Source organism: Ascidia mentula, chromosome 4, assembly GCF_947561715.1.
Source record: "Ascidia mentula chromosome 4, kaAscMent1.1, whole genome shotgun sequence".
Lineage (NCBI taxonomy): Eukaryota > Metazoa > Chordata > Ascidiacea > Phlebobranchia > Ascidiidae > Ascidia > Ascidia mentula.
This window is the reverse complement of record NC_138569.1, coordinates 18,867,410-18,893,971: the sequence shown is the minus strand read 5'-3', so window position 1 is coordinate 18,893,971 and position 26,562 is coordinate 18,867,410. Positions and strand designations below refer to the sequence as shown.

Sequence of the window (26,562 nt, the reverse complement as noted above, 5' to 3'; positions counted from 1 at the left end):
TCGTTTTGAGTTTCCAAAGTCGTAACAATATTAAATGAAGGAAATAAATGACAAGTCAAGTCAGCCTTCTGCGACTGCGAATTGTAAATATTGGAATAAATAGCCCTGATAGATTTGTGATCGGTGCGTCGGTAGGGCTATGAATCTTTAAATGCTTTGCATTCGAAATAGTTTCAGAACCACTGACTTAAAGAGTTTTTTCATCAAACGTGGAAAGGTTTGATTTGACGTAGAGCCAACTTAACTGTCAGAGAGCTATATTTTTCTGGTATTCTGCACAGACCGCTCAGACCGCACAGACCGCACGACAATATACGTTACTCCTACTTGAAAACCGAGACCCACAACCTTTTTTTGCAAACTCAACTTTTGTTCCATTCAAACAACTGTCGGTATCTTTCAGATAGAATCCTTGCATCAGTCGGAAAGCAAACTTAAGTCTGCTTTGAATTTGAAACATGGGGGGAAATAACAATAACGAAGAGACATGGGGGGAAATAACAATAACGAAGGACTTTCTGGAGACTGATGAAGATTTATCCAAAAAGTTACACTTAAAGCGAGAGGTAAACTTCTGCTATTGTTTTTTTATTTTGTGAAATGCATGTTAAAGAAATTAAAATAAAGGAAAACTTTTTTTGACGTGTCTGAAACGATATTCGTTTTTTTTTTTAATTTTCATAAAGTTTGAAAAGAAATGAACACTAAAGAACATAGATAATAGATAGAAGCGGAACAAAACAAAAACGACGCAATAAAAGTTGCACAACGTGTCGTAACTGATAATAAACGGATTAATCTTTGTGGTTGCATGTAATCGCTGTCGTCACTTTCTGTTGGTTTCCTATTTTTAGTTAATTTTTGACCTATATGTCTCATACGGTCGAAACAGTGGCGCTGTCTGCAGATCACTCTAAAACACACTATCGGCTCTGTTGTCTACGAGTAATTACCTCACTTTAGATCACACTTCTGGGTGGAGTGAGTGTAATAGTGGGATCCATGGTAGGGAGTGGAATCTTCATCTCACCTGTCGGCGTTCTTAGGAATGTTGGATCCATTGGGGCCAGTCTTGTCATTTGGCTTCTATGTGGAATCGTTGCTACGTTTGGTAAAACATTGGTCGCTTTGCTTTAGCAGTTGTTGCTATGTTTCAGCTAAAATATGTTATAGTTTGTGTAAACGTCAAAATAATACGTGACATGGTGTACAGTTTTACGAATTCTCAGATGTTTCAGCTATGTTTCAGTGATAATGTTTAAAATTCGTTGCGGACAAGAAGACTTTGCCTACTTTTCATGCGGACCTTATTGAGATCCTAAAACATCTAAGAATTCGTGAAACTGAACCATGTCACGTTTTATTTTAACGCTCACACAAAAACAATTTTTTGATGCAATTGGCGGTTGAACATATTTTCATTTTTTCATCTTGTATTATATTAAACCTGCCACATTTTGTCATATACTCGCTTACACGAAAATACAACATGTTGCGCAAGCGTATCGAGTTTCCGACACCTATACCTCATGCTATTTTTACTCGTCACTCCAGGATCACTAACCTACGCTGAGCTGGGAACGATGATCCCAAAATCAGGGGCGGAATACCCGTACTTGAAAGAGGCCTTCGGCCCAGTGCCGGCATTTTTATTCGCATGGACATCCTCCATTGTTCTAAAGCCATCTGCTGTTGCAATTATCGGTGAGCGTTTTATTAGTTCAATTTGTTGCGCCGCGGGGACATCGACTGATAACCTTTTATTTATGTCAAGTTCCAGTCGAGCATCGTTTGCATTTTCGGTTTATAAAAAAAATTACTTTTCTGAAATATGGAATAAATTTTACGTTTTGGTAAAAAAATAATGTTTTGTTTAGTCGGTTTTGACCCCTCTCCCAACAATGACCCGTTTCATGTTTATGACGTGCATCCTTATGGTGGTCGTTAACTGGATTGAGTGATCGATTAATCGATAAACGCATACAAAGTTACCACGATATCCACATATTTCTCAGGTTTGGTGTTTGGGGAGTACGTTGTACGCCCGTTCTTTGCGGATTGCGACGAAGTTCCTGCAATGGCGATTAAACTGGCCAGTGCATGCGCCATATGTAAGTATATTTCGTTTCCATTGAGTTAAATTTCAAAATATTTCCGAGAGGTTGCGATAACTTTTCTAATATTTATTTTCCGCAAAACGATGCAGTGATTTTGAAACAATGCAGGTTTTATAATTGTGCAACCGTGACTATATTACCAAAAGATTTTGATACAAAACCTTTTTTACACAAAGTGTTGGTGGGGTTCTTCAACTGCTACAGCGTAAGGATGGCTGCACGTATCCAGATCGTCTTCACGGTGGCCAAGTTGCTTGCCCTTCTCATTATCATTTGCACTGGGATATACGCCCTATCTACAGGTACAAAAATTACTCTATGCTATTTCTATCCCGTGTTTGACTTATATGTTATTTTCTATGATGTTTGGACACAAGCACGCGCATCTGAACCTTTGTTATGACAGACGTGACAGACAACCTGGAAAACAGCTTCTCCGGCGACATCCAGTGGTCAACGATCGGCACCTCCTTTTATCAGGGTCTTTGGGCTTACGACGGCTGGAATCAACTCAACTACATTACAGAAGAACTTCAAAATCCCTCCGTGTAAGATACAATACATTGTAGTTGGTAACGACTTTTGCAGTTCATCATGTAATTTATAAAGGCGGGCCCGCAACATACAGAAAATAGTTACTTATTTATTCATTCAACTGAGTGAGACTTGAGACTTTGTATTGCTTGCCCCCTGTAGCGCTTATATCCAATGTACTTACTGTTTTGCACAGAAACCTTCCTCGAGCAATAATGATCGGGATTCCCCTTGTGACGTTGGTATACCTGTTTACAAACACAGCGTACTACGCTGGACTCACACTCATGGAAATGATGTCATCTCGAGCAGTTGCCGTGGTAACAACTCAACTTTCTTATTTTTGAATGTTTTGTTTCAGATCCCGACTTCGACATGCGTTAAAAACTTTTTTTTGCCTTCAGACTTTCGGGGCGAAGTTTCTGGGAATCATGGCGTGGATAATTCCACTAGGTGTCGCTATTTCTACTTTCGGGGGTTGTAATGGATATACTATAACAGGACCCAGGTAAAATTCTTCCTGTGATCACAAAAAAACTTGATTGCTCGCTGTTAATTTTTTTATATTTTTGCGCTAAAAACTACAACGTAAATGAATTAAACAAGCAAACGTTACATGGATACCGATAAAACCTCAGAGGTTGTCGGGTTAGGCGCTTATATGATGGTGATCCCTTACGAAGAATCACGCTCTGCCGTAGGACCGCAAATCTGCAAATCACATATGGAAAAAGCTTTAAACTTTTCCTTTTTTTACTTAGTTTATTTACTTTTTATTATTCAAGGATAATCTATACGGCTGCAAGAAACGGTCATATGCCCGAGGTCCTAGCGATGGTGAACAAAAAAAGGGTTACTCCGGTAGCCGCAATATTCTTTAACGTATGTATAGTCTGAGTACATCACTAACAACAGTCGTAATAAGAACGAATTCATCTTTCTGCAGACTTTAATCGCACTCCTGGTCCTCGTTCCAAACGACTTCGATTCTCTGGTCAACTATTTCTCCTTCAGTATGTGGGTTTTCCACGGTGGATCCGCTCTTGCTCTTATCGTGCTCCGGAGGACACAACCTCAGAGATACAGACCATATAAGGTTTGAAAGCACCATACATGGTTAAAACACCCTTCGCATTTGCAACTTATGTTTGTGGTCGTTTTATGGCACATAACTATTTCTTACTGTTGCTGCCAAGCGTAACGTAATTTTTTGGTATAGCTTGTTCTTACATTATAATCAACCTACGTTTCGCTAACCAATGGGTGAGGATTCCTCAAGACAATTGTTATGAAAACACTGGGTACAGGCAATATGCTAACCATCTGTCTTCATTTCATGAGATTATTTTCTGAACAACATTACTTAGGTGTCAAAGCCATTACTATCACATCTCTTTCCGATTCATTTTGTTATTAAATTGTTGTGTTTATAAAAAGATCTATTAAAATAACCAAGAAAACGTACCGAAATATTGCCAACATTGTCTCTAATTAAAGTTCTGAATTTCAGGTTCCAATTTTCATTCCGATTGTAGTCGTTATCATCGCCCTCTACCTCATATTCTACCCTATAATAACTCAACCGGCGTGGGAATATCTTTATGCGGCCCTCTTCATATGTAGTGGCCTCCTTTTCTACTTTCCTTTTATCTATTACAAAGTGGACCTCGTGTTCATGAGTAAGTTGGAATAGTATTTCAATACTGATACCTACATATAAAACATCTAAATTTCATACGCAATTGAATAGATGTCAAATTGCCTTGTTGTAAGCATAGAAGTATACACAGCAATTAAAGTACATTATATAAGTCATTGTGGCATAATATGAATATAAATAAGGAAAAGTAAACGATATGTGTGTGACGCCACAACTGCAATGACAAATTGTAAATTTTGATACAACAATCATAATATACCATAGTGAAACAACCGTTCGTGTAAGTATATCTGAAATTACCATTCTTTTTCAGAACCTTTCACAACGTTCTTGCAAAATCTCCTGCAATTGGCACCGCCTAACCATCCGATTTCCAAAGAAACGTAGCTACCTCAAAAGTCGACATATGTACTTTTATTCTGTATAGTACGACTAACATTCTTCTATAAACGTCTAAATAATTCACTATATGGCCTGCGCCACGATACCTTAATTTCGCGTCACACTCTTTCACTGCACTTTTCCAAAAACCCGTCCGAATTTAACAAAACATTTTCCAAAGCAAATTTTGCATCAACCCGCAGTTCACAACTTTTGCACAACGCGTAAATTCCGTCAGACAATTCTAGTATCAGGTTTTTCATTAACCCAAAAACGTGCCAGTTACATTCACCGCAAACTCGTTTTGCAGATGATTTTACAAGTCCTTGCCAATACATGATGATCTTAAGCACTATACATTCGTCGCAAACTAATATCGCTACATGTAAAGCCTTGCCTAATATATGGTGTTCAATACTACTCAATTGGCCATTGTGGCCATACACACACTTTAAAAAGAAATTAAAAGAAATGAGAAAAAAATGCTTTTCTAATTTTGTAAACTAATCTACTCGTCAATTAAAAAAGTTTATCTCTTATCTAAAACTCGATTTTAGTTCGTTTATTTAGTTCCTCTCAAATTGTAAAATGTGTAATAACAAATAACACTTTTTTGAAAGCATACAATTTTGAAATTTAATGATAGAAATTTTATTTTATGGTGTTGTTTAAACACACATTGTTTATGTTTTATACACAAATGCTGATTTCAATACTCTTGGTGTGAATTTTATGCACATTTTCGCTACAATGTTTCAACAACATATGTAGCTATTTTGTCAAAACCACGAACACAATTTAAAAGTTCAATAAACCGAATAACAACCTCCATGTGTTATGTTTTCGGATATCATGCTGTGTACAGTGGTTTGTACATTTCTCCTGAGCTGGAAAATCTGAAAACACGAGCGAAAAATCCTAATTTAAAGCGACCCAAATGATCTATTAACGGCGAGGAGTCAGAATTACTGCCTGTACAAATATCGTAATTCAGCTGTGACCTACAAACAGGAGATGACTCTTTTCACGTGTCCTGGGCTCTATCACGACGCCGTGTCCGCAAACTCTTCCTTCATACAAAACTTGGTATTCCTCGACAGTATAATGTGGTACAGAAATCCCCAAACCCCAATTAAGCCTTCTTGTCGCTGGAACTTCGCCACTTCCTTTACCAAACCTCGACGAGCGATCGGGTTTCCGCATCAACCACGTAGAATTGGGGGAAAGTACCGTTTATGGCGTCTTTCCTGCGTCGCAAGGGAGGATGCGATTTTGCGCGGGCGGGAGTTTTTTCCGCAGATTTTGATTCGAGTCGTGATAGCCGTCAAACCGACGCAAGGACTTTCGCAACCTCAACGTTATCCGAATACACGTGATGCATCCGCTTTAAATACCCATCTTAACCTTGGTATTGTGAGAGATAGGAAGCCAAACAGGATTAGGGACCTCACACCGGATTTTGGGCGTCTGCGTCGTTAGAGACGCTCCCGATGTTATCTGCGCGCTTCGGTGAACGTTAACATGCTTCCGCAGTCGGCAAAAACAGCAAGGGAAATAACGCTCGTAATCGGCCGGAAGTGGAAGAAATTTTAGATTCGAAAACGACGAAAACTATGTTCACAGACTGTCTGGAAATTTGCATGCCGAGATATCTTGATAAAGGCTGTTTTATTGCGGCGGGTATGGGTTTACCGAAAGCGAAATTGGGAGAAAAGGTTTGCGCAGCATTGCTTTAAAAATATCTGAATTCGTTTTTGCGACGTCGGAATCCGTTGTTTTTTAATGTTTGTTTGTTGCATTGGTTCAGAAAACTGAAAAACTTGTTTTTGTTTAATAAAATGATATACAAACTCTGCTCTTTTTATATACAACCCCTTCGCTAAACCTAAACACAAGTCAAAACTGATTAAAATTTGTTTTTGAAAGATGGTGTTATGTATTGAATCTGTAAAAAAACAGCTTAAGATGGATTTTAGCCATAAATACCGATCATTATAGCGCGGCTATACGGTGTAATGACGTTTCTAGAATGTTTGTTAACAAAAAGTTATAGTTGTTTACCAGCAACCAGTTCTAAAAACTCCCCAAACGACTTACATTTTATGATTAGCTGCGTGCGCCAACATAGTCAAACAAACTATAAGATTAAAGACTGAAGTTGCATTGTTGTTAACCTTATATCAGACAGCGGGTAAACGCCTCCGCGCCTCTGATATTTACGCTTCAAATAATGCGTCTAGACCACGCAACCAGGTAAACAAGCTTCGGCAATGCACGCCAATGCGAAGAAATCCGAAAATTACCGAAGCGATCCGAACGTCGCTCGCAAAACTCCAGATAAGGAGAAGGGCGTTTTTTTGCGTCTGTTGCCCAGTTTTTACGTGGGTTTTGATCAAAACAGGTCGATAGAAAACTCGCTCGGGGGTTATAAATACGACTGCTGTGTAGTTAATGGACCATACTTTGAGTTTAAAATCGAGACAATGTCTTCTGGATCATATTTTGGATTTCATATTCTTGAGCTATAAAAACAATAGCATGATTTAAAATATTTTAGTAAACTTTAGGTACGATAATCGGAAACTTTAATTGTGGTTTAAGCAGTTCATATTTTTATCATATTTCTGAAAAGTTTATTATTCCAATAGTTTTGTGTATTCCTTCCAGTTTAAAAATTGACTAGATTAACCAAGTTGGCTACCACCTCTTAAATCATGTAGATTATATATTTTGTGTTTTCACAGAATGAAGAAGTTGACTATCTGTAAACAAATACAAGCCAGGTTATAACCTATTTTCTGATGCTTAACAGTGCGATAAATATAATTCACGGGATGCAAGGCAATTAGTTTATACAAGCCATGTTCAGACTGTGAGCTTCAAGACTTGAACGAAAAAATTGTGGTACCGTATTCTCTCGCCTGAAAAATGATTCCTTACACGGAATGGAACGCTGGAGGAAGTTTTAACATGGGGGAAGTCCCGTCGTTTTTACCAATGAGAAACTGTACTGGAGGTTACAGACCACTGGTAGCACAACAACAAGTGGTGGATTACCAAAGGTTTCGGCCTTGTTTTCGTCGGAGCGAAGATTTAAGGAGAAGAGGTGGGTTTAAATGATTCGTAGAAAAAAAACAACGCTCGGCGGCAGAATTGTAATCAATAATGACAGCTGGAGGGAAAAACATATAGTGGATAATTTTGAAAACACATTAGACGTGTTTGGGGTTTCAAATTGCGAAGCATTATTTAATTAATCACTGATTTTTGCCAAATTGATCAGGAAATAAAGTATTCCTTCCACTGGTTCCCGCGACGTCCGCCAATAAAGTAATTTCAAAATGGACAAAATATTTCAAATGCGCAGCGCAGTACAGACAGCAAACGAAAGATTAAAATAGTTCTTTTTATTTCTGATGCATGTTTTTAAAATGGTGATATTTTTTACCCTGCTGTCTTCATGTGCATTCATTTCGCACCCTGTTCAATTTCCGTCTCGCTCCAATAACAGCAGTCACGCGCGATTGCGTTTCAATACCCAGGGGATCAACGTGAGTCTACTTGTTGCGCGAAGCCTATGGTTTGAAGCGTCTTGCTATGCGTCCTGTTGAATTCGAGACGAGAAAGCTCAGCTGAAAGACTGGCAGCTTGTTCGGTCGTCAAAAAAATGCGCTGTTGCTGCTTCAGGCCGGTCTTTTTGTGCAAGGCTGATCTAGGGTTGTTTGTTTGAGGGTTGTTTACCAATCTTTTTAATAGTTTTAGGCGTTGTGTAGCAAATAAACATGACAGTAATTAACTGTTGAATTTGATACGTGAAGGAAAGCGACGGCAGACATGTGTAAATTATGTTTGTGACCGCTTCAGCACCCACGGACATATTTAAGGCCTATCTTAGGAATTTCGTTTCAGCAATTGAATCATTTTAAAGGTTTAACAATTATAATTTTCTGAGATGTGTAGTGTTAATTTGAACAACATTAGCAAAGGGCAAAATACCTTTGGTCATCAGGTAGTATTAAAACAATTTCAACAGCTTTATCGGTAGGTGACTGTTTTCGTTAACTGCAGTTATATTTTTTTGTTACAAGTTCAATTTGGTTTTGTAAAACGTGTCATGTTTTTCATGGAACTTGTGTTGTTTTATGTAATTTGCAGGAAGTTAGAACATGGCCATGTCAAAAAAGCAAAGTTTTCTTGAGGTTGAGTTACACTTAGGTCTAGTTTATGTGGCAGTTTTTCTGCTTCACTGTAAAGCCGTGTTAGGACTACAACTACACTACATATTCGCCAAACATACTCAAAAACCTGATAAGGCATTATTGGGTAAAGAAACTTCAAATCAAAATTGTCAGCGATGTGATTACGAGCGCTTGCCGTTATGTAGGTCGCGTTTCATTAATGTTTAAACCCCCTTACACCCAAACGCCACTACACACAAACACAAACAAACCCGGGAAGACCAATATGCTGCAGAGCCTTTTCTCGAACTGTTTCGTTTCGCTCCAGTAAACACGGTCTGTTATGAGTCACTCTGGGTCGAGGTTGCTTTTCGCTTTACTTTGCGATCCAAGTGAAAAACTCGCTGGTGCGAGGGAAAGTGATATTATCTTTCTGCCAGCATCAAGCGGCGCCATGCGCCTTTTCGCCCATGCTAATATGGGTTTTAGGCGACATTCCTGGCAGCTTTTTGCAGATTGTAAAAGGTTTGTTTGTTTGTAAGCATGTTTTTAGCAGTTGTAGCAGTATTTCTAACTAGATTAGGTTGATGCCCTTGACTTTGGGTGCCGGCTCGTTTTGATTGTTTAAAGAAAAAAAAACGCTGTTTGGGGTCTGCGCTGTATACTGACTGCAGCACATTGTAACAAGACTGGCAGTATTGTTACGAGTAAATGACAACATCGCCAAAACTTCACCGTTTTCTCAAAAAAGTCGAATAGTTATAAATGGTCGAATGGTCGTTATGCGTGTGTCCGAGTATGTGAATGTTCTTTTTGAATTAAGTGGCGTCTTGAGTTTCCAAATATAAACTCTTTAGCTTTATCGTCAACACATATCAGTAAACTTTGGATTTGTATGTAGCATGAAGTGTTTTGCTGGTGACTAAATCTTGCGGGACAACTGCTACATTTATTAATCACGTCTTTATTGTGTCTTTTTATAGCGACTGGGCGTAACTTATTAAGTGAACCAACCTTTAATGCCATAACCGAGAGTCCAGCTATTGAAGCGCAACAGCAACACATTCATTTTTGACTTGTTCGGGTGCCGTTACAGCCAGCGTCAACGTTACATTGCCAGATCACGGTAATTATCGCAATCTGTGAGCCCGTCTGCAAACATATTTTATTGCACATTTATATCCCTATACGTTAGTGTTATCGTTTAAATATTGCCTAGTTTTTGAAAACGACATCTTTGCCAGAAAAAAGTCATGTATGGTCCGTGTTTAGCTGGGCTGGAAATTTGATAGCGAGTCTTGTTGGGTTTGCAAAGTGAATTGGCTGTTTCCCAGCCGACTGTTTGCTTAACCCTTGGCGAGTCGCGACGGAGGATAGTGCAACCCGAGCAGGTTATTTGGTCTGGGTCTGGTGGAGCCCAAAACCCGTCGTCACAAAGCATGTAAATGCGACCTCTCTTTAATCAACTTGTCTCAACATACAGAGCCGGGTAGTTAGAGCGCCGGTATTAGTTGGATATTGGATATCATCGCAGCGACTTTTACAGAAAAAAGTGTACGGTGTCATTCGCTTCATCGCCGCTGTAATCGAAACAGGTGTGTCAGTGGCGGGGGAGGTATGCACAATCTATGCCGTTTTTTTTTCGGCTAAATGATGCTCGTTCGCACTGAAAGAGTGTATTTCTCCGCTGATTTGCAGCAGCAAAGCTAAAACTGCACACTACATAGCATGTTAAAATACACGTATTGTTGGCCATTATTTCGGTGCTCGTCCAGGTTATGAACGCAGAACTTGGCGCCAAATAATAATGAGCTGTTTCATATTTCGTATTCATTTCGTGTGATTTTTGTGGTCGGAAACGTTATTAGCATAATACCCGGGTACGCTTTACCCTTATTAAGAACTGCAAAACACACCATGACACTCGCTAACCTGTCATTTCGGCGCGTTTTTTTGCAATTATCTGAATGTCAATTGCGTTTACTCTTCTAGACGGACGGTTTTTGGTTGGCATATATGTTTTGCGAGTACGTGACAATCACCCGTTTTAATATCAATTCTTTTTCAGGCCAGAGGTATGAATAAAGATTCACATACTTCCATTGTTTTGTCTATTTATGCCACGGAGACAAAATATCGTGAATAATACATATGGTATATCGTGGGTAAAGCGCCTCCAAGGAATTACTGCCTATCAGAATAAGGGATTTGACAGTCACGCTTTTGTTGTGTCCTCGTTGAATAGTATTGCTATGGTAAAGGATTTTTCCAGGTGTTTTGCAGTTTGTTTGTGCGCCTTTTTTGCGTTTCTTCTCAATAGGCAACAACAAGGTTTGTTGTGCAAGCGGAGGTCCCAACTTTTTTTTCCTTCGCACAAACCGCAGCGCGCGTTTATCTCGAACTGAGCACGCGACCTCGCCTCGCTTCCAATTTTCGGCTTCGCGTTGCAAAATTCGGGTTCGATTTGTAGCCCAGCCTCGTTAAGTTTCAACCTCGGGCAAAGTGGAAAGGCTCGGTAAGCGCCTTTTCATGCTTAGCTTCGCACGCCTGCAGCGAAATTCGTCGCTCTAACTCAGATATCCAAATAAACAGGCACAGGTTCGTTGCTCGCCACTGGCGAAACAGTTGATGTCCAAAATCCAGTTATTATTACTTTTTTTGGCCGGTGAAGTTGAAATTTACATGTAGGCCTTGTTAGCGAAGACGTTTTAGGTGATAAGAGTGCATCAGATACTTTCGAGCAGAGTTTGCGTTTTTACTGGATGCAGAGCAATATTGGTGCAGTATGTACAGTTTGAAAAAAAATTGTGTGTCCTTTTTGCAAGAAAAATAATATTATTCTCTTTCAATTTCGTTGTTTTCGACATTACAACGGGACACCGCGAACGTGTAAAGTTCGGTCTCGTGAAAGGTGAATGATTAATTTTGTTGATGAGCAATTAGCGTTACTTGATAATGGTGTCTGGAAGTTTTGCAGTCAGATTGGTCGGGCAACCCAAACGTGTTTTATGAGAGCCCCGCGATTAACTGGGTTGCTTTTCACTTAATTATTACTCTGATAACAAGTCAAGACCGGCCCTCCGCTAGACCACGTGACGTGCGACAAGCGAAGCGTGGCCGATTGTCAATTGTCCGCCGAATTGTGACACAACAATGCTCATTACGCACTTGTCGAATTCGATCCGCGTGTGATCTCTGTGACGAACAAGAGGCGCTTATGACATCATAATATTATGTTGCGAATCGAGGCGAGGGCATCAGTTTGCTCAGGTGAGATCATTCGTGTAGGCGGCGAGTCGGTGTTTGGTTTTTCATGGTTAGTCATGAGTCGGGCTACTCGTCTACTCAAGGTAAACTCATTTTCGTGTTTACAAATTTCAGCCTATTTTGATGGTCATAAGCTGTAACAGTACTGCTAACAACTAGTTGTCAGAATTGAAATTATAGTTTCCTGCGGAGGATTTATAAGATAAATTGTTCATGAATTATGCAATATGGAATGGTAAGAAATATGTTTATAAATAAATCTTTTTTGTCTCTTTCGTTGTATCTATATCATGTAACGAAAAGTGTGTGCAGCGAATCTTCCAATTTTACTGTTTTGTTACGCTGCAATAAACATCTCTAATATTGCCAAAAATCGTCAGGCGAATTAGCAAACTTAGTTTTATTGAAACTAGACGAGCTCTTTCATTATTTTACACAAGCAGTTTGATTGATTAAACCTGGCTATTCAAACACTTCACTGTTCTCCCATTAGATAAGAGGCGTGTAAGGGCTGTTATCAGTGGTATCGACAACCTATCATCCGCACAGAGTATTGGCAATAAGCTTCGTTAGTCACATGGCGGAAAACAGTAATCAGATGATAAACAACCATGGCAATACCGGTTAAGTCAGATCTAGGGCTGCTTGGAATAACAAAGTGATCCAGGGAAAGTTGTTTTTGGATGATTGAAACGCATACGGTGATATTCATTTTTGTATACAAAGAGTCAAGCTTTGTATGCTAGAAGATAAGGTGTGTGTTTAAAAATTTCTTTAGTGTCGTTAATTCATTTGCCAACTGACACAACAGCGTTTTCTTTTGGCAGGAGTGACCTTGAACAAAATCAGTTTATTAGCGAACATATAACATGTAGATTTGTGTAAGCTGCAGACAGATGGCCACTGTTTCGACCTAAAAGTTCTCATCAGTACAGTTGGTGTGACTTTCAGACGACTTTGCTGACCAAACGGCCAAGCAAAGCCTTCCACTTTGTGGTGACTATACAATCACCGTCATCCGTTGGGCACCAAACTAGGTGCAACCTTACGGAGAAAACAAGGTGGAAACACTATGGCCAAGCAAACCAACAGTGCCGTCATATTGCATATATACTACGACCGACATGTGTAGTTTTGATACAGTATTGCAAATTAAATCTGCGAGCGGAACAGTAGCAGCAACATCTCAGTGTACCAGGAACTGTGGTTTGAAGCATAGCAAGCTTGTTAAACCTTAGTGGGAGAGCACGCCCGACATCCGCCCCGCCTATAAAATCCGCTCACACAGGTCGTTAGGCGCTGATTTTGCATGTAGAATTATATGTTCCTGTGACAAATTGGGACAGTTTGAAGCGGGCTTATTTGCTCATATGGGCCAAGCTTTGCGTGAAAGTACTCGCTAGTGTTTGTGTAGAGGAACATGTTGTGTTGGTTGTATGTTTTGCATAGGAGGAAAACCTGATCAACATTAAGGAAGGTTGACAGCACCAAGTTATTTAAAAAAGTAATTTTTTTGAACTGATACGTTACTGACAATCCTGTTTTGATAGATTTTTTCTGTAATGTATTCAGAGGCCAATAATTGTTCCTTGTAAACAGTAGAAAGTAACTTTCGTATAATAGAGTTAGTTACATGATTTCGCATGGGTAAATTTGCATTAAGTACCTAAAATATAAAACCCCGATCTTTCTAAATATACACGCCCAACACTGTAAACGTCACGTTGAAAGTTATCTTACCCAGTGTCAATACTATACCTAATTCAATAGGCTGCCAACAGTGTCGTCGTAATCGAGCAAATACAAGGTTAGCAAATACAGGATTTCACGATTTCCGGGAAATGAAACGTTTACAAAGGCCAAACTTTATTTGACATATCTTAGCATTTGCTTTTCCGGGAAGTCGTTTCTTTTACGCAGGCGTTGAACGGCTGCAATCGCAATCGTTTGCCAATGCACTGGCCCTTCTCATGACGCCGTGTCGGATTTCCTTGATTGAAGAACAAAGCACCAACTATGGTGAAACAGATCCCTTTATTGCGTCATAAAAGACCCAGGAAGTTAGGTTGTACTTTTCTCTGGCCTTTCGAGATCGCGTTTAAACATGCTTGTTCTGCCAACAATGGGCGGTTTGTGACGATATATTAAATTTGTTGTGGAAGGCTTTCTCACAAGGAATTTAATGACCCGGGTAAAATATAGCAACATAGTATTACACATTTGATCTGGCAGTTTTGTTGATTGGATATTTTGAGACTCCTGTGTACTATTTTTAACATATAATGGCAACAAATCACAATCCGGGCTTTTTCGTCACGCAACACACTTTTGTAAACATGATAGGAAGCAGTAAGCGGAACGAATGTTTGCGAGAAAAATTGCAAGTCTCACAGTATATTGCCTACAGTTCAATTGTTACGTGACAATTTGTCTGCACGTGACCTTTATTCGAACTTTTCTTTCGAGTGAGTCCGGGCGATCGATGAGCGTCGAAAAGCCCACTTCGGCTATTCAAAACAGGAGTTTCAAAATGATTTAATACGCCCAACTGTGTCACAGCAAGTGCCAGTACCTGCACGCGTATTTCAAATACTGTATATACAGCTGTGTTTAGACGTATTGGATTTGTCTGCAGTAAATATTAGTATCAGATGTTGATTTTGGGTTAAGGCTGTTATTACCAAAACTCTTCAATTTTGCAGGACATAATCACTTATTTTACAAAATGAGAAATTGTCATGTGATCTGTTTTCAGTCTGTCGACGTCTCATCCATCCCAGTGATGCAATAGAACACGTTGCTATTGGATACCAAGGTCGTGGCATGAAGCGAAATGCCGGTGAAGTGGTTGAGGGTGGAGTGAGTGATATTAAAAGGTGAGTTACTCATTTATTCTGCAAAATAAAACCAAAACATTTCACTAAAAGCTGGAATTTTTTTCCCAAAACCAAGTATCAAGTTTTTGAAGTTTGTGTTGATGGCTTTTAAGCACAAATGAAAGTATCCAAGTGTGTAACTAATATGCATTTTCTGCACACGTTTCCATAATGTTTTTTTTTACTTTAACGTTGCCAGATACATTATGTGCGCTTATACATGGCTACCCTCTCAAACCTTGAACATAAAACTTAGGAATATCTCTACAGCACCTGCCGAGAAAACAGTTTTGATATGCAGGAAAAATTGTGACAAAAACTGTGGCAGTTTGGTCAGGCGCATTATCAGTTCACCAAAACATGCATTTAAAGCAGGCAGGGAGTGGAGAGAATGTATTTCGCTTTCGCAACCACAAAAAACAACAACGTTGACCCCACCTCCCCCGTTTTCGAGGGCCTGCTGCTGGGAGGCACTAAACAGCGCACTGGCGTGTGCAACCAACCATAAAACCACCGAAAAGGCATCTTGCGAGCGGTCACGCCTCGTTGCGCGCCGATATTGGGCCAGTGTAAGCGCCACCCTGGGCCGAGTGCTTTTTGGCAAAAGTCAATTTGCAGAATTGAAAGAGGGCAGATATATTGGTCTGGCGTGTAATGGACCGTCCGCATACACTATGTAATTTGAAGCGACTTGAAAAGGCAATTTGGCGTTGACATATGACCTTGCCAAACCTTGTGTGGCATTTTTCTGCTGAAATGGTTTGCTTATTCGACCAGATAAACGTTTGAAGTTGATTCCCATTTGTTATATCGGCAAAGTTTTACTTATTACCGAAATAAATCTTGAAGGTATTTTTTTGCGTAGATCTTAATCTTCAAAACCAAATTTAAGCATGAATGTCATTTTAAAATGTTTTTGGGGCGCTAAAGGTCAACCATCAAACGTTTCAGATCAATGAATTTATGCCGAAAATTCAAATTTAGGTTAAATGCCAACGATGTGAGTCTAAAACATAATGCCACCTGTAAGTGCGATGCAAAGAATGTTTCTGTCTTAAAACTCTGAATTCCATTACATGGAATGTCAGAATCCATAGTTACCAAAAACCAAACGTCAGCCCAGGGAAGGGATCATGTTTTCATTGAAAGCAATCACTGGGGACGCTGAGTAAACCGGCCAAGCCTTTGTATTCATCAAACTGCGGTTTCACCTTTAACCTCTGGCACTTGACCTTCGGCACGTCACAGCCTCGCACGCCGGCCGCAGTCGCCGCCATGTCTACTTCAAGGCATCAAAGGGAGCCTGGGTAATGTTGCGGCACCCATATTACCACCACAATTCCATGTCCGGACATAAACCCTTAAACATCTGTCGTCATGGCGTCGATTGTGTGATTTTTAACGCTTGGATAATTGTGGAATGGGCAATACTGTACCTGCGTACAACACATTATTAACTGCTAGATTAATGTACGCTTACGAATTGACAAATTTAAGATTCAGCAGAATTTTTTCCACTGATAGACGTGAGAGTGTTTATATTTATAAAAGAACCTGTCATAAATGCATGGGCGCCAAAGCAGCATTACAAAACTACCACAATTTCTTTAGACTTCACTCAGTCGACAACAGCATCCCAGATACGCCGGAATCTTACTGTGACGTCACAACTCTTCCTTACACGTCACAAACGGGCATGGATGCCATTGACGTTAAACCAACAATTGCGGAACAAACGAGTCTGGTGGACAGTCCATTTATCGACTTAAACATGTTGTCTAACAACCTGTTCGGCGAATCAACGCCAGCCACGTCATCGATGCCTGACAGTCACTCGATTGATGATGTCATCATGTGTTCTTCGGCGGGTGATTACCCCCCTAATATCGCGATATCCCCAGGATCGTGCAAGAGTCCATTTTGTTGTACGTCTCCTGGGTATTGCAACTTTCCGTATCACAACCACAACCACAGGTACGTTCGTCGATGTCTTGTTGTAAGGTAACAATGAATTTCTACAAACATTCGTTATGAAACCTTTAACAGATGTGGAACAGATTCTCATGAAACCATGTTAAAGCACAACGACCATTTTGAAATTGCACCCTTTCTCTGTGGACAAAATTAGTAGTGTGAAACTTAAAGAATCAGGAACTAAAACACTTTTCATCTTTCAGGAACAACAGTCACAGTCACATAGACACCATGTGCGCTGCCACCCCCGATATTTCATCACATGATCCCATCAGCCACACCCCTCCCGACCCCTTCCAACAGGAACAAGTTTTCGTCCCTGATTCCGCCGAACTCGACGACGTGGAAACAAACAGCGTCTTCCAGCGGCGATTATCGGTCCCAGCACTTCACGAATCGTTGTCAATCATAAAATCAGACCAAATCTCTCCTCCGGGAACGTTATCCGAAACTGACGACTTCCCTGACGTCATTCCACCCATGACGTCACTCGCGTCATCATCCTCCTCCTCACTATCCTCGTCAGCTTCGTCGATCTTAGGCGACCCGCTGCTTGTGGACGTCACGAGCAGTGACGTCATAGGACTTTTGTCGCTGCCCAAGATCGAAAGTCTGGAGACTACAAGTGCAATGGAGATGGGGTCTGCAACAGTCACTGTGACAAAGACGTCGATTTTCTCGGGTAGTAGGTTGGTGCGCAGAAGTCCCCCGCCACCCAATATTACTCTTAACCCCGAAAAACACAAACGGAGCTTGTTTCCTCCAGGTTTGTTATGTTTGTATATTCCATAACTATGATGTTTGCGTTTACCCTGTTTAAAGATTCTGTAGTTTTAGCATGTGACATTTTTCTGCAGCTTTAATTGTTGTTTTAATGCTTCTGAACAAAATTCACCTGAAGTTACTGCATGTCAAACATAAATAATTTGCCACAAAACTTAATAGACAGAGATTAGTGATATCCGCACCACAATCATATTTTCTCTTTCATTGCTCAGATCCCACCACGTGGACACGGAGCCACGTTAAGGACTGGTTGATCATGGCAACCAAGGAGTACAACATCAAGGATCTGGAGATAAAGAAGTTCACATCCTCGGACGGATACAAGTTGTGTCAAATGACCATGAGAGACCTCTGCAGAGTGACGTCAAAGGAAAATTCTGAGATTATTTTGAAGAAGCTTTCGGTTTTGAAACAGCGTAAGTTACTGTGATATCGTTGGCGCTACACGCAAAAATGCCGATAACCGTTATCTTTTTGGTTACTTACCAGCAGCGAACACTTTTTGTCGTGTATTGTAACGCTTAAATTCAACCGGGTTTGACTCGAAGCGACACAAACATGTTCAGGTCAAACGTATATTGGCCTTCTTTGCTTGTGGCATACTGATGCCCGATATTGGTGCGAAATATAGTTGCGTTCCATCGAAACTGATTTCCCCATATGTTACTCCAGGGCGGTCCAAGTTTAGTTTATCTACCAGCATTATGAAAAGGTTATGTTATGTTTAGACGTATCTGCCTCGCCAACAAACGGGCCTTTCGGAAATGGGGTTTTAGATCCCTTCCAAGCTGCCCAGGCTCGCCAACCCGACTGCAAGGATCCGTATAAACTGTTTGGACCAATCTGTATGGAATTGTCTAATCCTGGTAAGTTGTGAAGGAATATTATTGTGTGTCAAAACCGGGACAAACCTGGTCCTGTACGTTTGTTGCTCGATATGAAATGCACCACCAATTTCGCATGATAAACGATACTTTAAATTTAACAGCTTTTTTATGTGAATTATGAACGTTTCCAAAAAATAGCTTTCTGATTTGAATTATCGACCAGCGTCAGCAACAAACTGTAGTTTAAATTTCATCAACTGACCCAACTTTTGACCTTTTCATCACCAGCGTTGTGATTTCTATTATGTATGTTTTTACTTTGCTACAACGATTTTCGCTTGGTAGTATACACAGGTCATTCGTCACTCAACAATTCTGGTACACCGATAACCAATGTTTCTCGAGGGAATGAAGTTTTGGCGCAAACATAGTTTTTAGAATCTCTCGAGATTTGGCAACCGATCCGTTTCACCTCCCACGGGACTCAATGTGGTCCTGTCGGAGCAATAAAAGCAACAGAGTATTCTTGAATAATCTAAAAATAGTCCGTGACTGGAAAAGTTCAAGGACACCCCAAGTTATTCAACAAACGATATTAAATATGAATAGAACAGCTAATACTCACCATTACTGCTACAACTAACCAAGTGCTGACTTGTTCAACTCTGCTATAAAATGACTACCATATTAGCTTTGGTTTTTCTATTCAAACTCCAAGCTTTTCAAACCTATGGAAATTAAATATTTTTCCAAAACTATTTGTTCACCAAAGCCCAACGAGTACGTATGATATAACATGTGATTCTCGCGCGGAAAAAGTTTCAGTTTTTGCTTTACCTTATTATAAAAGTACAAAAAATTAACCGCAACAACGTTTACTTTGTTTAGGTTCAAGTCAGATACAACTCTGGCAATTCCTGATGGAGTTGCTCACAATGGCGGCGAACGCTCCTTGTATAGCATGGGAGGGGGTCACCGGCCAATTCAAGATGGTCGATCCTGATGAAGTGGCTCGCCGCTGGGGGGAGCGAAAGAGCAAACCCAACATGAATTACGACAAACTCAGTCGTGCGTTAAGGTGAAAAAAAACTACGCGCTAAAATTTCCTGTTTTATACACGACTAAGTCAAAGTATCATGCATTAATAATAAATAATTCTAATATAAGTAAATATTCAGCGTTGACTAAGCCATCATAAATCAGTCATTCTTAAAATTACTTTTGAAACAGATACTACTATGACAAAAGTCTAATGACGAAGGTGCACGGCAAGAGATACGCGTACAAGTTTGATTTTAATGGGATATATCAAACTCTCCAAGCGAATGCAAAACCGCCATCAAATCAACCAAGTCTCTTTTATAGGTAAAAAGACGTTACTTGTTACCCTGTACTAACATGACCTTACAATATTATACTCCAGCATTTCTTGTGAAAACAGTAACTTCAAGTACAGAGTTGGTCTGCTATTCATGTTTTGTAATGGCAAAACCGAAATGATTTTAAAGTAACAGCATAATCACGTATGCATTCGTTTCGAGTACGAGTTAAGGAAGATGATTCAATGAAATATTTTCGCATAATACTTACTGATTCTTTCTGCAGCTCGCGACAGTCACGCGTTCGACAGCAAGCTCGCATGTCATTGGTTCAACTACGGAAACTTTCCAAGGCAGGAATGATCCCTCCAGGAATGACAGACCCCCCTCCGAATTCTTGAACTTATTGAACAGCGTCGCAGTTTTTCGAATCTACACCTGCTATTTAAGCGTGATGTCACAGGGAAATAAAGTGCCAGGCGTGAACCATTCGTTGAATTGTACGTATGCCCGAAAAAGCGAGTCTTTTATGCTCATTTTGCAAAACTGTTGCCGTCAATACGCTTGGTCCGTACCACACTATTGGTTTTTGTACTTCTGCACATACTGTATTTTCCAAACCTTCACTACGTTCTTTTCACTACCACGCTGTGCTGTTTTGAGTTGCACTGCATTGTTTATTATTATTATCTTTGAAGCAAAACTACATATCGTGAAACATACAATGACATAAAATAAACGGTTTCTGACATTTAATTCCCTGTTTCACCCCCTTCCCTTTTTTAACTTTTTTTTTATATCGCCAGCGCGTTGTACTTGTGCATTTTTTTAAGATTATGTGCAAAGGTCGTGCTTTGTATATCATTAATAAATAAAAATCAAGAAGTCCCCCTTGTTCTTGACAACTTTCTTGAAGAATGGCACCAAGAAGTGTGTTTAAGACGATATTACTACAGTAAGAGCAAAAAATAATATTTTGTCCTTATTTTAGAAGTGTTTAAAACAATTTAGGCGGGTGTTAGAATACAGGGGTCAGGCGAGAGCTCACTTCCTCCAACACCACAGTTTTCTTTCATCAGTCGTAATTCCCAGCAATTATGTCGTCACATGTCTGCGATAATGGTCTACGTTGATTATGTGTGTATCTTATTGGTTCTATTGACAGTCTAGGCGCAGTTGCTCCTAATTTTTGTTGTGGCTAATCCTGTCCGTACGGTAGTCTGTTACCTAGGAAAAAACATTAGGTTATTCACGTCAAAGTTCATTTTTGTGGCACTTATAATGTATTTTCAAAACACAACTTCTTATTAATTACCCAGCACGCGTATTCAGAGGTTACTGCGGACCGCCTGACTACGCTCTGTCGACCTCCAGCGGGCGGTGTTACAGATAAGTTTTAAAGATTTTTTTTTTATCCGAAAGGAACCTTTACAGTTACGGAATAGCCGGATAAATTTGTGACTATTTGTAAGAGACAATTTGAGAAACAATGCTACAGACGTGCTGTACTTAAAATATGGGGAAGGTTTGAAAACTTCAAACAATTGGCGGTATCATGACGTCAAATTAACGAAACAATAACTACAATATCTTTGTTGTCCCTATGTGTATCTTTGCGACATTTTATCACTACATTTTGGAAACACAACCCTTGTATGCCAAAGCCCTATTCACTTATCGTCCGTCCTTGCCTGTTTTGGTTACGTATGTCGAGGCATGGGAGATAGCGTGACAGCCGATAACATCCTTGAAAAGCAATTTTAGTGCTCTAAAAAAATCACAGTAATAGTTTGCAGACACAGGTTGAGGCAAACGAAATAAAAGATATGCATAAAAACATTTAAATACTTTTGCGCAAACGACAGCATGTGAGCGACGTCATGCCGTTCCAAGTCTCTTTGACAATAGTCTGAAAAGCGTGTTTCATGTCCCTTAACTGAAAGGCGTAGATGATAGGATTCACCAGCGAGTTGGCGTGTGAGAGCAATATGGCGAAATCCTTAAGCCACGGGGGAGTGTAGCACGCCGGACAGAAGAGCGTGACGCAGTTGATCACGTGTAGTGGCAGCCAACACAAAGCGAACACGCCCACTACCGTGCACAAGCTTCTCGCCGCCCTAAATTCTTTCTTCAATAGCTGCGACTTTCGCTTGAGTTTTCGTCCGTTGTGTTGATCCTTGTCACCTTCCTCTAGATTCCGACTCGCAACTACCGAAGACGCGTCCGACCACAGCCGACCGATTTGGAAGATTTCCGAACTTTCCCGACGCGAGTCCAGAACGTTTCGCGGCAAAGAAGACGCGGTGGAGGAGAGGGCAGTCAGCACGGGCGTATGATTCATCCATTGGTTGTAGGATGGGTTGTTACCGACTGGCGTGCCTGGATCCGACGTTTCCCGCCCGGGACCAAGGTCAGAGTCAGAGGGAAACCGTGAGGTTTTGTGGTCTGGTGTTGCCTCAACAATCGCAGGTATCTGTAGAAACAAAATGCAGGAACTAATTACAAAAAACACAAGAGTGAACTGTGTCGTATCAAGTAATGAACGGTTATAGTTCGCTAAGCAGTTTTAGGTCTGGTTTATAAAGCAGAAAATTTTCCCGTGTGTTTGCCCAAAGTGCGACTTGAACTTTTTTCGTATATGTAAAACGACGCATGTAGCTGAAAAAAACATTTTATTTGTTCCCTACGCCAAGTACCATATACGTATTGGCAGCGCAAATACTACAGGGCTTCCTTCCATTCTTTAAAACCACGTCAACAAACGCAAACTCTTACCATTGGGGTAGACGACGAACGCTGTCTGTGGAAACGGAAACCACTGTTTGTTGCAAGAGGTGGGGATTTTTCTTCTTCCCGCAACGGCGTAGTTTCGAAACTGAGCACTTCTGAAGCAGTGGTGTCCCTTCTTTCAAATGTCGGCCCGAGTTCACTCATTTCAGTGACACACGGATAGCGACTCCGTTGAGGCAAGTGCTTGATATGATGACGTTGCAGCCGCATGAGAATTGGAGTGAAAGCTCCCTTGATTGTTGGCTGAATCGAGTCTTTGACGGAGGCGAGAGAGGTCTTGGAAAACTTCCACCGGTGAATTTTTACGTCCGAGTAAATTTTCCTCAATTGCAGTTTCGCTGACTGTAAAAGAAATTAAGTGTGATTTGCCAAGCACGCGTGTTGCACTAGTATATAGGGCTAAGCAATGATTTTTGACGCAATGTGCTGGTTCTAACTATGTCGAAATGGTGATGACTTTGCGCGCAAATATTTTTGTGTGTCCGATAAGTTGACGGTTTTTGTCTATGCCCTTGTATGAACCACATAGTATTGCAACTTTAAGGGACAAATTCATCATTCCCGGGCGTGAATTTATCATTTAATATAAGCTCGTAAATCACTTGGCATGTCATGAATAACTAACTCGAGTCAGGGGTTGCCGATTGCTGCACTAAACTGTGGGCAAGATTACAATAGGCGAAACACAAAGCAATAGTGCCATGGAAAGTCGAAAGACAAGAGCAAAAGCACTTTTACATTGTTATAAAATATCAGTTATTCGGGGTTTGGTATAGTTGGGTATGGGATATATCGCACTCACCCGAAACACAAGGATGTACAGGACAAACATCACCACTAGGGGCGGTAGAACGCAAGCGAAGAAGTTGAAGTAAACCATGTAATCCATGCTCATCACTTCCTCGAAGGCACAGTGTCCTGTGCTGGAGCTGAAGTCATAAAAAGCAGTTTACATTTTGTGCGAAGTCAAACAGTATCAAATAAAATAGTTGCTCGTCCTGTTCATTAACTAGTCACAGCGAACAGTTGCTGATATGTTTTAAGGGGGTGAGTAATATCTTCAAAAGCTACTGAGCATCACGAATAAAAACGGCCTCTACAGCTCACCTTATTACTTTGGTAATACTATTTTATCAGAGACTTAAAATACGCACTTCGTTTGTCTGAAGCCAAACTGGTACCAGCCGAATTGTGGTAAAAATCCGATGAGAGCGCCAAATATCCAAGCACCGGCAATTCCCATCTTTACCCGAAATCGTGTGACAATTGCGCGATAGCTGCAAGAAGGTAATATATATGTAACGTGTCATACTAATTTATCTTTTCAAATGTGCACGTGAAACGTTTTTACCAGCAAAAAAATCCAACAAAAAGCAATGCAGGAATGCATTTTACGCTTTACAGTCGTAAAGTCTGTATGCACACCTTCAACACTGGGCCTTGATTTTACTCATTCTGCGCAACACACGCAAACCTATGCAGTTCTCACCGAAGCGAATAATATATTGCGACGAAACGATCCACCGCAATGATTAGGAGATTGAAGATAGAAACTTGTGTGAGGAACAGCACGGTGGAAACGATCACCAAACATAGACTACTATCCACAGCAACTATGCCCGAGTCAGACGGAGACCCGTTTCCGTCTGAGAGATCCAAGCCTGATAAAAAATATATTTTGTAGGTGACTTGTGTTTTGTGGAAGAGAGAGACATTAACTATAAAGCCGTGAGGAAAAGAGTGACAGCAATCTAATATTACAGTCAATGACTATAATATTGTGTTTTAATCTTCCAACTATTTTCGAACATTTTGGAGAAAACGATATATACCGTTCGGAGTAATCTGAAATCGATACGATGAAAAAGGGCACATTAAATTTAAATGAACCCTTTGATGCGATTTTGTGAAGATTTGTTTTTCCCGCACTATACCGAATAAGGAACATATAAAAATTCTTTAATTTGCACGTTTCCGTTTCTTTCTTTGAGTTCATTTAATTGCTATGGATCGGGGCTCGAAATATGCTGCTATCTACAATTAAAACACACACACACATCTCTTACCAATTCTCAGAACAATGGCACTTGGAATGGCCACAACGGCCACGCCGATATCAGCAAAGGCGAGGCAAGCTAGCAAGGTGTAGGTTCTTGTTCGTAGATGTTTGAATTTGCAAACCGCCACAATCACAAACGTGTTGTTGAATAATGCCAACACAGCAATGAGGACTTCGAACACGATGTAAATGATCAGTTCGCTGTTGCTGGTCTTGAAATAGTAAACGATTGGTTTTAAAATGAGTTGCAGTATCCCTGCTCCTTTTATGAGTTTAATTGAACGGGGAAGTTATAATAACCAGTCTAACAAATTTTCCTCGGCTATTGGTTTATTTTGTTAAAGTATTTTTTCGAAGTGTGACAACTCAAGCGTTTAACTTGTTTCATATTACTTATATTATTGCAAACTAAAATAGTTTTCAGTTGAAAACCTTTGGCCGTTTTCCTAACATGTTCAAATGCGGAACAATTTGTCAGTGAACAGCACTTTTGAGTTAATTGCGCACCATCAACGCTAACGACCTTAAACGTGGCAGCTTCTTGCCTATGTTTATTTACATCAATTGCATATAACGTCAAATTTGCAAGGCTTCTTCGTCACAAATCGAATTACAATATCGCTCTGACGTCATTGGGTTAATCCTGCGCCTGCCGCTTGATCACGGAGAAATAGACAACGTAAACATGTCAAACGTGAAGTAAGACCTGCTCGACACGATCTCACAAAAGGGATATCCTTTGTTTAGTTTTTTTTGCTTTATCTTAAGGTTTAGTTTGTGAAAGTCACCCTACCTGATGTTCGGTGATAGAGGGGGTGTCCAAAGACGCAGTTGTCGTCATCGTAAATGACGTCACAGAATGGAAAGCGGCAAATTCTTGCCAGGGGTTTTTAGAATTTCATAATTCGATTTTACTAAACCATGTTTACTTTTGCCACTGAGCAAAACAATATCTCTGCAACGAAGAACGCATGAACAAGTTATTACAACAAGTTTAAACAAAGGCACAAAAAACACCAAACTTTTACCCAACAAAAGTAATACCTTTAAAACAATAGCAAAATAACCACAGCCAAAATATTCAGCACTCACGCAGTTAAGCTCTTGGTCAGTAATGCCTTCCTTTGAGAATCACTAAAGCTAAGTGAAATACAAACCACAGTCTTAATGGCAAGGATAAAACAGTTTTGACACTTCACTGACTCCCAAGAGGCAATTCTTGTGGCCACTGTGTGCGTCATGCCCATAAGATCGTTTCGCGCTTCTATACTGTGCAGTGGTAAACCTAGTACAAACCGAACAGCGTTTTTTCGAAACAAGTGACTTGCAACGCCCGACTAAAATGCACGGGACGACAGGACCAACGTGCAAAAAAAAACTGACCTAAAAATGGACTTTCGGAAACTTTCTTCAACCAAATTAATAAACGTGCCGTATCTTCAACCAGTTTCACAACAACATATGACAAAAGCGTCCCATCACAATTCAATCTGGACACAATATGTTACGTGATCAGTGGTCAGTGGTGTCCACTCGGAAGGCACGTACTGCGTGTTACACGATACCTTGATTGTTGTAACTTTACGAAACGCTCACCCTGTGAAACTACGACAAAACAGGTGTACGTGGAAAACGTGATGTACCATAAGTGGATTAAAATTGATTTTTTAAAATCAACAACAAAGCTCGGATATTTTTTACAGCACTTGATCTTGGTATGGCTTTCGAGACGATGTAAATGCTGAGTAACGTAAACTACTTCACAATAGGTGTCGTCTCCTTGACGTTGAATGA

The 26,562-nt window shown here is 40.3% G+C and overlaps 3 protein-coding genes across 7 annotated transcripts; 2 read left to right on the top strand and 1 right to left on the bottom strand.

Annotated features, from left to right (window-relative positions):
• Window positions 1-419: 419 nt before the first annotated feature.
• On the top strand, window positions 420-5,420 carry LOC145898622 (b(0,+)-type amino acid transporter 1-like). The gene is made up of 12 exons (XM_082987150.1): window positions 420-566; window positions 964-1,111; window positions 1,555-1,704; window positions 2,016-2,111; window positions 2,294-2,419; window positions 2,524-2,665; window positions 2,848-2,971; window positions 3,056-3,159; window positions 3,437-3,533; window positions 3,598-3,747; window positions 4,162-4,330; window positions 4,625-5,420. The coding sequence occupies exons 1-12, from the start codon at window positions 459-461 to the stop codon at window positions 4,696-4,698; spliced, it is 1,488 nt and encodes a 495-aa protein (XP_082843276.1). The 5' UTR covers window positions 420-458; the 3' UTR covers window positions 4,699-5,420.
• A 2,119-nt stretch (window positions 5,421-7,539) lies between these two features.
• LOC145897686 (uncharacterized) lies at window positions 7,540-20,812 on the top strand. 5 transcript variants are annotated; one of them, XM_082986078.1, is made up of 9 exons: window positions 7,540-7,798; window positions 14,893-15,013; window positions 16,625-16,987; window positions 17,191-17,753; window positions 17,986-18,189; window positions 18,502-18,639; window positions 19,489-19,678; window positions 19,831-19,965; window positions 20,206-20,812. In XM_082986078.1, the coding sequence occupies exons 1-9, from the start codon at window positions 7,621-7,623 to the stop codon at window positions 20,318-20,320; spliced, it is 2,007 nt and encodes a 668-aa protein (XP_082842204.1). In that variant the 5' UTR covers window positions 7,540-7,620; the 3' UTR covers window positions 20,321-20,812. The 5 variants fall into 5 exon arrangements, with proteins under 5 accessions (XP_082842204.1, XP_082842205.1, XP_082842208.1 ...); XM_082986079.1 differs by lacking the exon at window positions 7,540-7,798 and adding an exon at window positions 9,326-9,395; XM_082986082.1 differs by lacking the exon at window positions 7,540-7,798 and adding an exon at window positions 9,749-9,996.
• A 154-nt stretch (window positions 20,813-20,966) lies between these two features.
• LOC145897688 (adenosine receptor A1-like) lies at window positions 20,967-25,719 on the bottom strand. Its single transcript, XM_082986083.1, has 7 exons — window positions 25,562-25,719; window positions 24,776-24,980; window positions 24,199-24,370; window positions 23,864-23,986; window positions 23,512-23,638; window positions 22,695-23,051; window positions 20,967-22,392 (listed from the first exon to the last, which is right to left on the bottom strand). The coding sequence occupies exons 1-7, from the start codon at window positions 25,607-25,609 to the stop codon at window positions 21,760-21,762; spliced, it is 1,665 nt and encodes a 554-aa protein (XP_082842209.1). The 5' UTR covers window positions 25,610-25,719; the 3' UTR covers window positions 20,967-21,759.
• Between the last annotated feature and the right edge of the window lie 843 nt (window positions 25,720-26,562).

What these genes read in the sequence shown, in the direction of transcription:
- LOC145898622 (XM_082987150.1), top strand. Translation starts at nt 459, where the DNA reads ATGGGGGGAAATAACAATAACGAAGAGACATGGGGGGAAATAACAATA. An exon ending in TGGAATCGTTGCTACGTTTG is followed by an intron (nt 1,112 to 1,554) that starts GTAAAACATTGG and finishes TCGTCACTCCAG; the next exon opens with GATCACTAACCTACGCTGAG. An exon ending in CATCTCGAGCAGTTGCCGTG is followed by an intron (nt 2,972 to 3,055) that starts GTAACAACTCAA and finishes TTTTGCCTTCAG; the next exon opens with ACTTTCGGGGCGAAGTTTCT.
- LOC145897686 (XM_082986078.1), top strand. Translation starts at nt 7,621, where the DNA reads ATGATTCCTTACACGGAATGGAACGCTGGAGGAAGTTTTAACATGGGG. An exon ending in ACGGAGCTTGTTTCCTCCAG is followed by an intron (nt 17,754 to 17,985) that starts GTTTGTTATGTT and finishes TTCATTGCTCAG; the next exon opens with ATCCCACCACGTGGACACGG. An exon ending in CAACCAAGTCTCTTTTATAG is followed by an intron (nt 19,966 to 20,205) that starts GTAAAAAGACGT and finishes TTCTTTCTGCAG; the next exon opens with CTCGCGACAGTCACGCGTTC.
- LOC145897688 (XM_082986083.1), bottom strand. Translation starts at nt 25,609, where the DNA reads ATGACGACAACTGCGTCTTTGGACACCCCCTCTATCACCGAACATCAG. An exon ending in CCTCTATCACCGAACATCAG is followed by an intron (nt 24,981 to 25,561) that starts GTAGGGTGACTT and finishes TACTATTTCAAG; the next exon opens with ACCAGCAACAGCGAACTGAT. An exon ending in TTTGGCTTCAGACAAACGAA is followed by an intron (nt 23,639 to 23,863) that starts GTGCGTATTTTA and finishes TTATGACTTCAG; the next exon opens with CTCCAGCACAGGACACTGTG.